The sequence below is a fragment of the Balaenoptera ricei genome, chromosome 19 (genome assembly GCF_028023285.1).
Source record: "Balaenoptera ricei isolate mBalRic1 chromosome 19, mBalRic1.hap2, whole genome shotgun sequence".
NCBI lineage: Eukaryota > Metazoa > Chordata > Mammalia > Artiodactyla > Balaenopteridae > Balaenoptera > Balaenoptera ricei.
This window is the reverse complement of record NC_082657.1, coordinates 16,612,575-16,627,751: the sequence shown is the minus strand read 5'-3', so window position 1 is coordinate 16,627,751 and position 15,177 is coordinate 16,612,575. Positions and strand designations below refer to the sequence as shown.

The 15,177-nt window shown below is 49.6% G+C and overlaps 1 protein-coding gene across 2 annotated transcripts; it reads left to right on the top strand.

The window, feature by feature from the left end:
• The first annotated feature begins 1,168 nt into the window (after positions 1–1,168).
• Positions 1,169–10,555, top strand: UPK1A (uroplakin 1A). 2 transcript variants are annotated; one of them, XM_059904368.1, is made up of 8 exons: positions 1,172–1,204; positions 1,616–1,707; positions 3,210–3,410; positions 6,485–6,559; positions 6,693–6,800; positions 8,330–8,509; positions 9,833–9,916; positions 9,996–10,555. In XM_059904368.1, the coding sequence occupies exons 2-8, from the start codon at positions 1,624–1,626 to the stop codon at positions 10,038–10,040; spliced, it is 777 nt and encodes a 258-aa protein (XP_059760351.1). In that variant the 5' UTR covers positions 1,172–1,204; positions 1,616–1,623; the 3' UTR covers positions 10,041–10,555. The 2 variants fall into 2 exon arrangements, with proteins under 2 accessions (XP_059760352.1, XP_059760351.1); XM_059904369.1 differs by lacking the exon at positions 6,693–6,800 and having other exon boundaries at positions 1,169–1,204.
• Positions 10,556–15,177: the final 4,622 nt, after the last annotated feature.

Below are 15,177 nucleotides of genomic sequence, written 5' to 3'. Positions count from 1 at the left end.
CGGAGTAGGCGGAACGGGGATTTGAACCGAGGTCTCTCCGATTCTGCAAACTGAAGACATTTCCACCCACGGCTCCACCTCGCTGTGACCCTGCTTTGTCCGCGCGTTTGTGGTGATGGGGGGGGCCTCCCACCAAGCCCATTCAGGGTGCCCCTCCCTTTTGCTTGCACACTCCTCTCCCTGCTTGCTCGCTGAACACTCATCTCAAAATCCCGTCACACACCCATCTCCTTCCATCCTCCCCCTCAGCGCAGAAACCAAGCACCAGCATCCCGAGCATCCCTCCCCCTTGCCTCATCTCCTCCCACCTCCCTGCCTCATCCAGCCGCCCTTGCCTGCTGGGGTCCCTGCCTAGACCTCCCCTTGGGCTCCCAGCCTTGGAGAGGTGGAGCCACCAGTAGAGGATGCAGTTCTGGGCTTGCGGACACACGTGTGGGTTTTTTGTATGGTGTGTTTTTTTTTAATTGTTCATTCATTTATTTATTTATTTTTGGCTGCTTTGGGTCTTCGTTCCTGCTCCCGGGCTTTCTTCTAGTTCTGGCGAGCGGGGCGGCGGGGGCGGGGGGGCTACTCTTCCTTGCGGTGCACGGGCTTCTCATTGCAGTGGTTTCTCTTGTTGCAGAGCACAGCTCTAGGTGTGTGGGCTTCAGTAGTTGCAGCATGTGGGCTCAGTAGTTGTGGCTGCGGGCTCTACAGCACAGGCTCAGTAGTTGTGGCTTACGGGCTTAGTTGCTCCGCGGCATGTGGGATCTTCCCGGACCAGGACTCGAACCCGTGTCCCCTGCCTTGGCAGGTGGATTCTTAACCACTGCGCCACCAGGGAAGTCCCCTTACTTGTGGGTTTGACCTGGATCTCTCCCTCCTCCCAGGAAGGCCCTAGTCCTGAGGAGAGACATCAGGTTGTGCACTCGCCCTCTCCACCCCGCCCACTTCCACCACCATGACAGATGGGGAACCAGAGGCCACTGCAGGTCACCCTGCTCATGTGGCCAGATATTAGCACAATCTGGAATTTCAGGTCTGTAAATCACTTGGGGGAGGGGGCTCATAAAACTGTTCTCCCATTCTGATCTGCTGGCTTGACCTCTTGTCCCCTCCTCCAGACACCCTCCCCCCTTCCAGGAAACTGGCCCAAGGAGGGGCCTGGGCATATATAGGGAGCCACTGTGGGAGGGCCTGGCCAGAGAGGCTTCAGGCAGAGAAGGTAAGGACGGGGCTCTGGGGGTCTGGATGGGCCGGGGGAGCTGGGGAGGTCTGAGGCTAGGGGTGGGGGGCAGCCCTGAGCTCTGGCCAGTGACTGCCCCACCCAAGGCTACGTTTCCTCTTTTTTATTTGGCCAAGCCACTCAGCTTGCGGGATCTTGGTTCCCCAACCAGGGATTGAACGCATGTCCCCTGCAGTGGGAGCACGGAGTCCTAACCACTGGACCACCAGGGAACTCCCTCCTCCTCTGTAAAATGGCCCACTGCCGGGGTTGTGGGAGGCTGGGCACACTTGGTACTGGCTTGGGCCCATCAGAGAGCTGGCAGCAGCCCCTGGCAGCTGGGGTGTGGAATGGGGGCAGTGGGTCCTCTCCCGGCCCCTGCCTGGCCTCATCCCGGCTCGTGTGTCCCAGGCAAGACTATGGCTTCTGCGGCAGCAGCAACAACAGAGAAGGGGTCTCCAGTTGTGGTGGGTCTGCTGGTCGTGGGAAACATCATCATTCTGGTGAGACATTCCCTGGTGCTGGGAGCCCAGTGGGCGGGTGAAGAGGAGGGGGGCGGTCCTGAGCCTGGGAGTGGGACAGCTGAGGACCCAGGACTCACCTAATGGCCAGTGTCGCCTGGCTCTCAAGTCAGAACAGCCCCGATTCGAATCCCAGCTCTGCCTCTCCCCAGCTGTGTGACCGTGAGTAAGTGACTTTACTTCCCTGTGCCTGTTTCCCCATCTATAAATTACGTCCTCACCGTGGGCATTGTTGTGTGGATTAATCCATGTATGGCCCTCAGCTCAAAAAAAGTGCTTGACCAGTGCCAGCTATCATCATTAACATGATTATGGACATAAGGTGCATGATTGGTGCACAGGAGACCAATAGTAATGTATAATAACAATGTCTTTTAATTACGTGATACCTGTACATGGCTCTGGAGCCAGACAGCCTGGGTTCAAATCCCAGCTCTGTCACTTTCTACTGTGGGACTTGGGGCCAGTGATGTAACCTCTCTGGGCCTCAGTGTTCTCATCTGTAAGATGGAGATAAAATAGGAATGCTGAGAGGATAAAATGAATTATTGGATTTGTGCTTAGGCCAGAATTTGGCACACGTGGTTGCTATCTGTGTTGGCCATAACAGCAGTAGTGCAGGAGAGCTGGTAACAACGATGATTATCACCCAGAAAGCAGTTTCAAGGACCAACGCACACAGTAAATACTCTATGAGAGTTAGTTTGATTGTTGGCAAAGGTATCCACTGAACAGTCTTCCTCTCTCCTTGTTCCCCATCCCAACAGATAACCAGATTTTTATTTTCTCCAATATTTCTTTAAGCAAATAGGAACCTATATATCTATTTTCTCCCCTTTCTTGCCCCAAACGTAGCTCATTCCACACCCTGCTCCGTGCCTCCCATTTCCTCCTGCGCACATTCTCCGTGCACATGAGTCCTCAGACAGCCTCCCTGCCCTTTTCCACAACTGCCCAGCCCTCCGTTGTGTGGCATCCTGGCTCCTTTACCCACGGTGCTGTGGGGAATAACCTTGTGGGTGTGTGATTTTCCTGCCTGGGCAGGTGTATCTGGAGTATTGATTCCTGCAAGTGGAATTGCTGGATCAAAGGCTTGATGCTTTTGTAATAGTTCTGGCCACGGCCAGACTCCCCTCCTCAGGGAATAGCAACACTCTTCAGGGGCGGCGGGCTAACCCAGCATCTCCTCAGTGCCAGTCATGAGCTCCAGGCTTTGCATGTAGCATCTCTTTGTATCCTTGAAGCCACTGGCAGCTGGGGTGTGGGTGGGGGCAGGGATCTGGCTGGGTCCTCCCTTCCCTCATGGCCTCCTGCCCACCTTCATCCCTGCTCATGGAAGGTGACATCTTTGCCACTCTTACTACGTGCCCACTTCACCAAGAGGGCAGTAGAGGCTCAGAATGGGGAAGGCCCTTCTCATGGAGACTCATGCAGCCGGGACTGCTGCCCCTGTGCAGGCCTTGCTAACCGGCTGCCCTGTCCAGCTGTCAGGCCTGGCCCTGTTTGCTGAAACGGTGTGGGTGACCGCCGACCAGTACCGCGTGTACCCACTGATGGGCGTCTCGGGCAAGGATGACGTCTTCGCCGGTGCCTGGATCGCCATCTTCTGCGGCTTCTCCTTCTTCGTGGTGGCCAGCTTTGGTGTGGGCGCAGCGCTCTGCCGCCGCCGGTCCATGATGCTCACGGTGAGGCCCCAGGAGGAAGGGATGGGGACGGCTGGGCACAAAGGTCACCCTCACAGAGTCGTAATAACAACCACACCGCAGCCACTAGTGTGTGTTCCGCGTGGCACCACACTTGGGCCTCGTGGCAATCAGGTCATTTAATCTGCCCATAACCTAATAACCTAGGCTCACCTGTTACTCCCATTTTGCAAAGAAAACTGGGGCACAGGGGAGGCAGGGAAGAAAGCTCCACGTGGGAGGATGGCTCTTAAGTAGCAGGACTGGCATTTGAACCTCAGCTGGTTGGTCTCCAGGGTCTGTGCTCGGGAGCTCTGTTGATAACAATGACAATAATAATAGCACAGCAACCATTTAATGAGCGCTCACTACATTCTACATGCTTTACATAGATTAGTTCATTTGTTCCTCACAACCCACCGTGAGGTACCATCATCATCTTCATCATCATCATCATCTTCATGGCCCATTTGACAGAGTTGAAACTGAGGCTCAGAGAAGTGAATCCACTTAACCAGGGTGGCACAGCAAGTGAGTGACAGAGCCAGGATTTAAACCTGAGCACTTCAGTGCTTGAGCCTAGGCTCCTAATCTCTGCCCACAGCAATAACCCACACTCCCCAAGTACCTCTCATGTTCTGACACTAGGCTAAGCAGTTTAGAAAATGAGCTCCTTCAATCCTCCCAGAATCCGTCTGAAGTTAGTGCTTCTCTACCCATTTACCAGATGAGGAAACTGAGATTCAAAGAGGCCCACAGCCCAGATGATAGGGAGGCCAGGGATTCCAATCCTGGCCCCACTGACACAGAGCCAACACTGGGTTTTCCCCAGCTGAGGGCTTTTTGGATTCCCAGGAGCAGCTACTTATCCAATCCACAAATGTTTATACAGCAAGAACCATGTGCCAAACCCTGCGCTAGGCACTAGGCTATTTTGTGAGCAAACCATAAAAGCCCTTGCCGTGGGGGAGGATACTCTCATGGGGGAGACAGGGACCAGGCAAGGGAGAGCTGGAGCTGGGGATGGGAAAGGGAAGATCTTGCAGGCAGCGAAAGTGAAGCCCCGGGGCGGAGGCTGGGGCGGGGGGGCCTGGGGGTTGGTAAGGGAGTGAGCCGCTTGAGTATCTGCAGAAAGAGCATTCCAGGTGGAGGGAACAGCAAGAGCAAAGGCTCTGAAGCCAGAGGGGACAGGAGTCCAGTGTGGCTGGAGCCAAGTGGGGGTGAGTGAGTGAGTGAGAGGAACTGAGGGCGGACAGGGGAGGAGAACAGCAGCGGGGGGAGGTTTGCTGGCCTTGAGGGGAAAGAGGGGCGAGAGCGGAGGTGGGCCTATCAGGTGGACCTGCAGGCCTTGGTAAAGACTTTGGCTTCTCTATGAGTAACGTGGAGCCATGCAAAGGCTCTTTTCCTTTCCTTTTCTTCTTTTTTTTTTCTTTCTTTCCTGCATTTAGTTCTCTGGCAGAACAATTTAACCAAAGTCCTAAAAGTTCACCCAACTAGTAAAAGAAAAAAGGTCTGTGTCTGTCTCTCCTATTAGTTTGTCATTAACTAAGACACGGATTTTTTTTTTTAAATTATTATGGGAAATCTCAAACAGACTAGAGTGAACGGCACGATGCACCCTGTGTACCTATCGCCTGGTTTCCACAATATCACCCACACATCGTCCCCTCTACCCCTACCCTCTGCCTGCCCACATTTTTCTTTCCTGGGGTATTTTGAAGCACATTCCAGACACCAAGTCACTTCCCTGTAAATACTTGCGTGCACAATTCTCTGAGTGATAAGGATGTGGTTTTAAAGCAGCCAGGCGTGTGTGGCCACATCATCTCGTCTGGGCAGTGGAGCTGGCACATCCACACCCCACGCCCTGTTGCTTTAAGGGTGAGGGGAGGGGACAGCTGAGGATCAGAAAAATAATTTTCATCAAACACCAATTAAAGAGGTTTTTCAGGTTTGGGTTTTTTTGGTTTTTTTTGTTTTCCCCAATCACCATACCGCGGGCACATCGTGCAAAATTCACCCCAGTCCCTTCCTATCTGTCTTCCAATACCCAATCTGTGTTCAGATGTCCTTGGTTGTCTCGGGAATGTCTTTATTTTTTTCTTTTCTACAGTAGGCATTCATTTTACTGCATCCAAGCCAACAGTTAACAGTTAAGGGAATACCTTACATATTTTTGTTGATTGCATTGTCCTGTAACGTTTTATTTTAAAAAATTTCAAACATACAGAAAAGGTAAAGACTTGCAAGGTGAACACCTGTATATCCCCCACGTAGATGTTTCCATCCACATTGTCCTATACTTTTTTTTTTTTAACATCTTTATTGGCGTATAATTGCTTTACAATGGTGTGTTAGTTTCTGCTTTATAACAAAGTGAATCAGCTATACATATACATATATCCCCATATCCCCTCCCTCTTTCGTCTCCCTCCCACCCTCCCTATCCCACCCCTCTAGGTGGTCACAAAGCACTGAGCTGGTCTCCCTGTGCTATGCGGCTGCTTCCCACTAGCTAGCTATTTTACGTTTGGTAGTGTGTATATGTCCATGCCACTCTCTCACTTTGTCCCAGCTTACCCTTCCCCCTTCCCGTATCCTCAAGTCCATTCTCTAGTAGGTCTGCATCTTTATTCCCATCTTGCCCCTAGGTTCTTCATGACCTTTTTTTTTTTTTTAGATTCCATATATATGTGTTAGCATATGGTATTTGTTTTTCTCTTTCTGACTTACTTCACTCTGTATGACAGTCTCTAGGTCCATCTACCTCACTCCAAATAACTCAATTTCGTTCCTTTTTATGGCTGAGTAATATTCCATTGTATATATGTGCCACATCTTCTTTATCCATGTCCTATACTTTTTAAAAGATTGTGTTTCTGGGAATTCCCTGGCGGTCCAGTGGTTAGGACTCAGTGCTTTCGCCACCAGAACTGGGTTCCATCCCTGGTCGGGGCACGGCCAAAAAAAAAAAAAAAATTGCATTTCTCTCATGGATCCATCCCTTGAGGGGTGAGACTTCACAGGCTTGGCCCTGACAGGGCTGTCCCTGCGACCCTCCCTCCGTCTCTCCTCAGTACCTGGCGCTCATGCTCACCGTCTACATCTTTGAGTGCGCCTCCTGCATCACGTCCTACACCCACCGAGACTACGTGAGTCGGGGGGAGGACAGGGGAGGGGCATGACTTCCAGGGACAGTTTGGTGAGGGTCTTGGGCCGGCAGTGGAGGTCGATCTCTCTCCCCACCCAGCCCCGCTGGACCCTGTTCTTCCCGGCCCACTGCAGATGGTGTCCAACCCATCCCTGATCACCAAGCAGATGCTGACCTTCTACAGTGCAGACTCGGACCAGGGCCGGGAACTCACCCGCCTCTGGGATCGCATCATGATTGAGGTGGGCGAGGGTAGGCAGGATGGGTGGGGAGGGCTGGAAGAGCTGAGGCTCTGACCAGGTCTCCCATTATGGCCCCCATTAGGGCTCCCATTATGCCCATTGGTAGATGATATCCACTCATGTGGTTCTTATGAGGGAGGGGCTCTGGTCCTTGCGATTTTCGGGATGAAAACAGGCCCAAAAGAGGGAAAGTCACTTGCCCAGGGTCATATGCTTGGTAAGGGGCAGAGCTGGGATCCAAACCTAGATCCAGAGCCCCTGCTCTTAACCATTGCACATGCTGTCTTTTTTTTTTTTTTTTTTTTTGGCAGCATTGGGTCTTCGCTGCTGCACTCAGGCTTTCTCTAGTTGCAGCGAGCAGGGGCTACTCTTCGTTGCGGTGTGCAGCCATCTCATTGCCATGGCTTCTCTTGTTGAGGAGCATGGGCTCTAGGCACACGGACTTCAGTAGTTATGGCACGCAGGCTCAGTAGTTGTGGCTCACGGGCTCTAGAGCGCAGGCTCAGTAGTTGTGGCGCACGGGCTTAGTTGCTCCGCGGCATGTGGGATCTTCCCGGACCAGGGCTCAAACCCGTGTCCCCTGCACTGGCAGGCGGATTCTTAACCACTGCGCCACCAGGGAAGTCCACACCTGCTGTCTTAATAGTAACAATAGTAATAATAATAACAGATGGTGGTCCAGTGGTTAGGACTCCGTGCTTCCACCACAGGGGACTCGGGTTTGATCCCTAGCTGGGAAACTAAGATCTGCATAGCGGCGAGGCAGAGGCCAAAAAAAAAAAAGAATTGTTCAATTAAAAAAATAACAACAACAAACACTTAAGAGCACTATGTTTTGTTTAGCCCCGTTCAAAGCACTTTCAAGCTTATTTAATCCTCACAACCAGTCCATAAAGAAGATCAGCTCTTTAGCGGTGAGGAAACCAAGGCAGGAAGCTGAGGGTTTGCACGAGGTCACACAGCTGGTAGGTCACAGAACCAAAAGGACTCAAACCCAGGCTGTTAGGTTCCAGAAGCCACATTCTTAATTAAACTCAACATGATACGGCAGCACAAGAGGAGAATATTGAGGACCCAAGGGAAATTGAGGTCCCCATTCGGTTCGTCATGCAGCTAGCCAGGACTGGGACCCAGGTTTGAAGGAGCCTATGTTTTCATCATTTGAGAGTCACAAATTAAACACCCACGGGGGTCAGGTGAAGCCAGAAATCTGCCTTTTGGTGTCACTTACCTCAGGTTTTGTTGACAGCTAATTAAAACAAAATTTTTTTTTCCAATGAATTTGTTTTTCAAAACAATTTTAAAATAAATCATGAGTGTGGGTTTGAGCCAAATCCCCCATCAGCCTCGGGGTGCTGGGACAAGTATCTTCTGCTCCTTTGCTCACGCACAGACACTGCTGCCCCTCTTCGAGGAGGCCCAGGATGTGGGAAGTGCAGGCCAACCTTATCCTTCCTCGCTGTGTGACCTCAGGGGAGCGGCTGTCCTCTCTGAGCCAGAGTCCTCCTGACCCCTGCCTCTCTCTCCAGCAAGAGTGCTGTGGCACGTCAGGTCCCACGGACTGGGTGAACTTCACATCAGCCTTCCGGGCCACCACCCCAGAGGTGGTGTTCCCCTGGCCCCCGCTGTGCTGTCGACGGACTGGCAACTTCATCCCCCTCAGTGAAGAAGGCTGCCGCCTGGGCCACTTGGACTACCTGTTCACCAAGGTGTGTCTCCTCCCCGCTGCTGCGTCTGTTGGTCTATCTGGCCCTCTCTGGTTCTTCTATCTTTTTCTCCCTCCCACTGTCTGTCTGTCTGCTCCTCCCTCCCATCTGGCTTTCTCCTTCTCTCCCCTCCCTCTGACTCTCTCAACTCTCCATCTGTCCCTCCCTCCCTCTGCAAGTCAGCGGGATGAACCCCGGTTCCGGTTTGATCTGATCCAGACCTGGCAGCGCCTGAAACTTCTCAGCTTGTCTGGGGATAAGAGCAACAGTAATAGTACCAGCAGCACAACACCAATAACAACCAACATTTATTGAGCTTTTACTTTGTACCAGGCCTCCTTGTAGGTGCTTTAAGTTTTTGCCTTATTTAATTCTCACCACAGCCTTATGAGGTAAAGGTTATAATTATCTCATTTTACAGATGATGAACCTCACTAGTGACGGATGGAGTTGGGATGTGATTTCAGGCAGTCAGGCCCCAACCAGGTGCTTTAATTCCTGCAAAGGGAGTGCAGAGGCAGAGAGAGAAACCAGAGGAGGAGAACCGGGTCCCCTTGGCTGCCTGGGGGCCCTTCACCGTCATGCCTTAGATCAGGTGTCACACAGAGGGGAGCCTGCATGCAAACCATCACGGCCACCAGAGTCGGACAGCCCTTCCTTGAGCCCTGGCTCTCTGCAGAGTGCTTCCATGCGTCATCTCACAGGATCACCACGACTGCTTTCGGAGGGCAGTGCTGTCAAAGATCGCCATTTCACAGATAGCAAAACTGAGGCTCAGAGGCTCAGAATCATAGCTAGGCCCCATAGCCAGCAAGCGGCAGAGCTGGCCCCCAGCTCCGTCCTGCCTGAGTCCAGGGCACACACCCTGAATCTTTGCTCTTGGCTGCTTCCAAGTTGCGCCAAGCAGGGGTCTACATGAAGGCGACAGGTGTGGGGCTCTGGGCCCACTCAGCCTTACCTCCAAATGAGGAGGTGTCAGAACTGGACTGATCCTAAAGGCGTATTTCAAACCCTTGGAACTTGGGGGCAGCATGGGAAGCCAGCCCAAAACAAAATCACCCTCAGACTGTCATAGGCACCATCGGGGCAGCACCTGCTCGTGCAGGGCCTGGGTTAACATCACCTCCCTGGCTCCCTGAAACCACCCTGGGAGGGAGACACTGCTGGGATCCCCAGGGTGAGACACCCACTTCCTCGTGGTCCCACAGGTAAGAAAACCAAGGCTCGAGGCAGGAAGTGACTTTCCCAAGGGCGCCCAGTGACTCTTGCTTTCAGCAGCCAGCCTCCCCAGGCATTTTCTCAGACCCCCGTGTTCCCTCTGCCCAGGGCTGCTTCGAACACATTGGCCACGCCATCGACAGCTACACGTGGGGCATCTCATGGTTTGGGTTTGCCATCCTGATGTGGACGGTGAGAGGCGGGAGTCTATGGGCTGGGTGGGATGCGGCTGTGAGGCTGGGGCGCCCCTCACCTGACTCCTGCTCTCCAGCTTCCTGTGATGCTGATGGCCATGTATTTCTACACCACGTTGTGAGGAACAAGAAGGGAAGTCCTCGTGCACACCCGGCTCCTCCTCCTGCTCCCTCCCGCTGAGATGCCCGCCTCACCTCTCCCTTTCCCACCTCCTCCACCCTTCCCTCTCTCCACTCCAAAGATGTCTTACCAGGTTTCTGAGCCCTGCTGGGAGTCGGGGTGCCCTGAAACCCCTGGACATGTGTGCACGGACCCTTAGACCTTAACCCCATCTCACTTGGCTGATTCCTGGCCCATCTTTCAGTGTCAACTTAAAGTCCTGTCCTGGGAGGGGGGGTGGGCCCTTCCCTGATCTTACCACCCCATTCGCGGATGCCTCTCTTGTAGCTCCCTGAGTTCCTCCTTCATGCTGGATGTCGTCATCATCACTGAATAGTTTGTGATTGTCTATTTAAGCTCTGGTAGACTGGGACTGCCATGAGGGGAGGGACAAGTTCTGTTATGGGTACTTTAATATCCCCAGTATTGCCCAGCACAGGGCTGAGCATGGATATTCAATAAATACTGCTTGAATGAGTTAATTTGTTTTCTTCGGAGGCCGAGGTGAATAACCAGAACTCTTCCAATGGAAGTGGCAGAAACCCAGCTGGCACTGACTGAAACACAAAATAGAAAGTATTGGCTCGTGTAACTGAGTCAGTAAGGCTGGCTTCAGGCATGTCTGGATCCAGGGGTTCAGTCTAGATTTCCAGGAAACCTGCTTCATTCTCAGGCAGGATTTCTCTGGCGACACGAGACTTACATCTTCATAGCTAAGCAACAGAGCAGCGAGAAAGGGCCTCTTTCCCAATAACTTTTGCCAAGGTCAGGGATTAAATCTCACTGACTTGGTTTAGGTTCTAGACCCACTCTTTGGTTGGGGAAGGGCAGGCACTATGGATTAACATTCCTGCTAAGGATGCATCCAGGGGTGGTGTTAGGAAAGGGGGTTGTTTACCAAAGGAAAATCAGAGTGCAGGGATGCTGGGCCAGTACAGGTGACAGACATCCTCCTACTAGGGACTAAAGCTTCCAGCAGGTTCTCTAAGGGGTGCATGAGAGCAAACAGTTTAAGAATCTCATCACTGCTCTTTTGTCCTCTCTGAAGCAGGCTCATGCTCTGGCCATTTTACAGCAATTAGGCCCTGCGAGGAGAGTTTGTCTTCCTTCCCCATCAAATGAGGTTTCTCAGGGTCCTCATTTACTCTACTGGTCTGCAGATGGTCTGCAAATGCTGAATTCAGATGTCAGCTTTTGAAAATATACTTTAAAAAAAAATCTGTATTGGTCAAATCTATTAGGGTGAAAATTGGAAACAACCTAACCTCCTTCAGCAGGGGGTGGGATGTACAACTCGTGTTATATCCTTGGACTGGAATTCTCTGTGGCTGTTAAAAAGAAGATAGATCTATGTGAACTGATATAAAAAGATGTCATAATGGTATAAATAATTAGAAAGCAGGTATAAGGATGTTCATTACAGTAACCTAAATGAACATCAGTAGGGGACTGGTTAAATTAGCTATGCTATGTCTATTCTCTAGAATACCACACACAGTAGTAAAAAATAATGTTTTAACATGAAAAAAATCTCCAAGAAATGCAAGTAGAAACACTTGGCAAACCACATACAGTACTTTTATCCCTGTAGATACATATGTAGGGTAGGTTTTGTCTTTTAAAATAAATGGGTCAAGGTTTTTAAAATAATTTTTAGAAGAATTAGGGAAAATACTTTTTAAAATCAAAAATCATTTATAACTCTTCCACTTAAAAGATTATAAAAATTTACAAATGGAAGTGTCCCATGTTCCGCTCCCCAGTAAACTCCCCCCCCAAATCTGTAGATAACTGCTATTAATACATGATAAACGTCCTTTTTGGCTTTTCAAAAGTTTATATCGACATATCTATATATACTTGTATGAGCACACACATACACACACATTTAATAGAATAATGCTTTAAATATTGCTTTGCAACTTGTTTCCTTCACTTAACTGTACATTTTGGTCATCTTTCCATGTCAGTATATATGAATTCACCTCTTTTTTTTTTTTTTTTTTGACTGTTGCAGTGTATTCCAGGGTATAGCTGTGTCATCGATCATCATGCTCTGTTGTAAGTAAATAAGGCAAGGAGCAGGATAAGCATAAGTGATTTCATTTTTATAAAAATTCTATATACATATTTCTCATGAAGGATTCCGTTGAGAAGGGGTATGGGATGGAGGGCCCAGAGGAGGAGGAATTTTCACACCATATATATCTTTATAACGTTTGAAAAAGATGTTCGTAAAGATAATCTATTACTTTTCAAAAACAAAAACTAGTAAAGGGGTTTCTAAGATACTAAACAATGTACAGCTTTGCTTTTCAAGCCAGAATTTTTTTAAATGCCGTGTAGTTGTTACACGTACCATATTTTAACACACAAGAGTCCCTCCAGGTTAACTGGCCTAACAGGCTTTTCTGCAGGCCCTGGAATGAAACTTCTCCCCCATCCCTGAGCACATATTTGACCACGTTGTAAACATGTCAAGGGAAGGGGGGATTTCGTCCCAATCTACTTTTAAATTTAGGTGTGTCCTCAGGAGCAAGTTCACAGTGACCTGGCCCGTGACTTCGATTCTCTGAGAAAGGCAGAGAGGCAGTACTGGGTTCTCACCACGCCTCCACCACACTCTGAGCCTCTATGTGCCCCTCTGTAAAATGGGGTTCTAGCAGTCCCTACCGCATAGCTTAGGGTCCGATACATTCTAAGAGCTCCGGAACCCATAGACCTCTTTACTATGAATCAGGAATTTTCTAAATTCTGTGCAATGAGAACCAAATGCAGAAATAAACTGCCGGGTAAGGCTGCTACTGTGTCTGGTGAGCCCCAGTTTCAAAGGTTTGGGGGCTCCACCACCCTCGATGTACAGTAGCCAATTAATTCATCGAAGTGACTCACATATCTGTGCTTTAAAAAGTCAAATCATACTTGAAAATGCTTGGTGCTTTCGCTGAGAGATGTTCAACCCATGGGCTCAGCATATGTTAGCGTTAATATAACGCTTTTTGCCTGAGGGTCCTTCAAGAACGTTTGTGGAGTTAGTGGAGATTGATATGCCTAAAATCAAATTTTTCCTTAAACGTCACACTGCGAAAGAATATTTAATGTCGTGGGAGAATACCTGAAAAGTTGTTAAGTGAGAAAAGAAGATTACAAAAAGGCATGCCAAGTATGATTGCTTTTCTGATAAAAATTCAAGTATGTGTGTGTTTGTGTTAAAGTTGTAAAACACAGTCTCCCAAAGGTTAACCTTGGTTATCAAGGAAGAGGAGACACTTGAGGGGGATTTTTATTTCATTCCTTGGGCATTTTGGTATTTTCCAAATATTCTATGATGACTCTTGCTTTTGTCCTCCAACAAAAATAAATATTAAGAGAGCTCCTTTCTACTTACTAGATGGGATGCTGCCTAATTCATGACGTGTTGAATAAAACCAATTAGATCTTCAGATTTACTCGGTTGATTTTTCTTAACACTCCTACTCAGAGCTAGTTCTGATCATACAACCACAGCCTCCTGAAGACAGATACTCCTCTCTAGTCATCAATCTCACATTGGCTATTGCAATTTAACAGTGGAGCTCAAATTTGCCTGGTTGAATGGGATGTGATCCAATTTCCAATAGACAGTTCCTGAAGCAGAAGAAGTGGGTGTCCCTCTGTAGGCCTTTCTGTTTCAAGTAAGATCCAAATAAGTGACTGGCAAAGGAAACTTAAAGGCAGCTCACCACTGAGCAATTTCAGAGAGACCAGAGCTGGGAAAACCTGACACCAGCCCCACCCCATCTCCAGCGCCCACTGCAGACAACTACAAACAAGCTGCTCTTGTTTTTTCACTTCTGGTAGTAACTGTATAAATAAAATAGATGAAGGATAGATAGATGGATGGATGAACGGGTAATGACTGATAATCTTTTTAAAGAAGAAAAATAAATAAATATTAATAAAAACTTCACTGTAGGACATGAGATGTGTACTGAGAAAAGAATTACCTTGCTAAATATTTTCAGACTTTACCTGAGCCGTTAAAACAGGTCAGGCCTCGTCAGATGCTGGGGTCTTGGAGTCAAGCTGGCCTCTGGGCAGCAGGTAGGGGGCCTCCACCTCTGTCCCACATCTGCCACTCCCTTCTCTGGCTTCATCTGGCCACATATTTGCTCAGCTGGAATGGCAGCAGTGTGGCCTGGCCAAGGCAGGCCTCAGCTGGCAGGACGGGTTTGTCTGCCCTGGCCTTTTCACTCAGAGGCCCACTCCTGTGGGTGAGAGAGGAGCAAAGAGATGAGGGCCAGGTGAGTGAGGTTCCCAGGACCACCCAAGAGAGAGGCAGCCATTCGATGGCTGTTCCTACTGCGCCTCTACAGGACCATGTCTGTCCAGAGCTGGATCCGGCCTCTAACCCTCCGTGGCTCCCCAGGGCCCTCAGCACAAAGTCCAGCTGCTCGGCCTGGCACTGAGGGGCCCCGTGGCTTGTCTCCTTGCTACTTCCCCAAGCCTATCTCTCCCTCCTGTCCCCCCTTCCATTTTTAAAAATTTTGGCCGTGCCGCACAGCCTGCGGGATCTTAGTTCCCCAACCAGGGATCAAACCTGTGCCCCCTGCAGTGGAAGTTCGTAGTCTTAACTGCTGGACCACCAGGGAATTCCCCCCTCCTGTCCTATTGAACCAACCTCTCTTTCACCACTGGAGATCATAGAATGGAAAGAGTAAACTAATGTATATTATAGCAATCAAGCAGGCACACACATACATACACAGACTACATACACTGTTGCTTACACTCCTTCCATGAGAGCAAGTTGACTTTTTCACTGAAATGTAAAATCCACACCCCTTTGACCCACCCGATGCCACCTCTGGGAATCTATCCTGCATATATACTCCCGAGAGTGTGATAAGACCCATGTACAAGGGTAACAGAAAAGCAATCACTGAGAAACAGCCTGAATCACATCAGAAGAGAACTAGTTATCCGATTCATTTTTTCACACCATAGAATACTCTGCAGCTAAGTTTCAAAGGAGCTACACTTATATTTTCTGATATGAAATCATCTCCAAGATAGATTGTTCACTGAGAAAAATGCAACGTGCAAAACTGAATGTATGC

What these genes read in the sequence shown, in the direction of transcription:
- UPK1A (XM_059904368.1), top strand. Translation starts at nt 1,624, where the DNA reads ATGGCTTCTGCGGCAGCAGCAACAACAGAGAAGGGGTCTCCAGTTGTG. An exon ending in TGGGAAACATCATCATTCTG is followed by an intron (nt 1,708 to 3,209) that starts GTGAGACATTCC and finishes TGCCCTGTCCAG; the next exon opens with CTGTCAGGCCTGGCCCTGTT. An exon ending in GGGATCGCATCATGATTGAG is followed by an intron (nt 6,801 to 8,329) that starts GTGGGCGAGGGT and finishes CTCTCTCTCCAG; the next exon opens with CAAGAGTGCTGTGGCACGTC.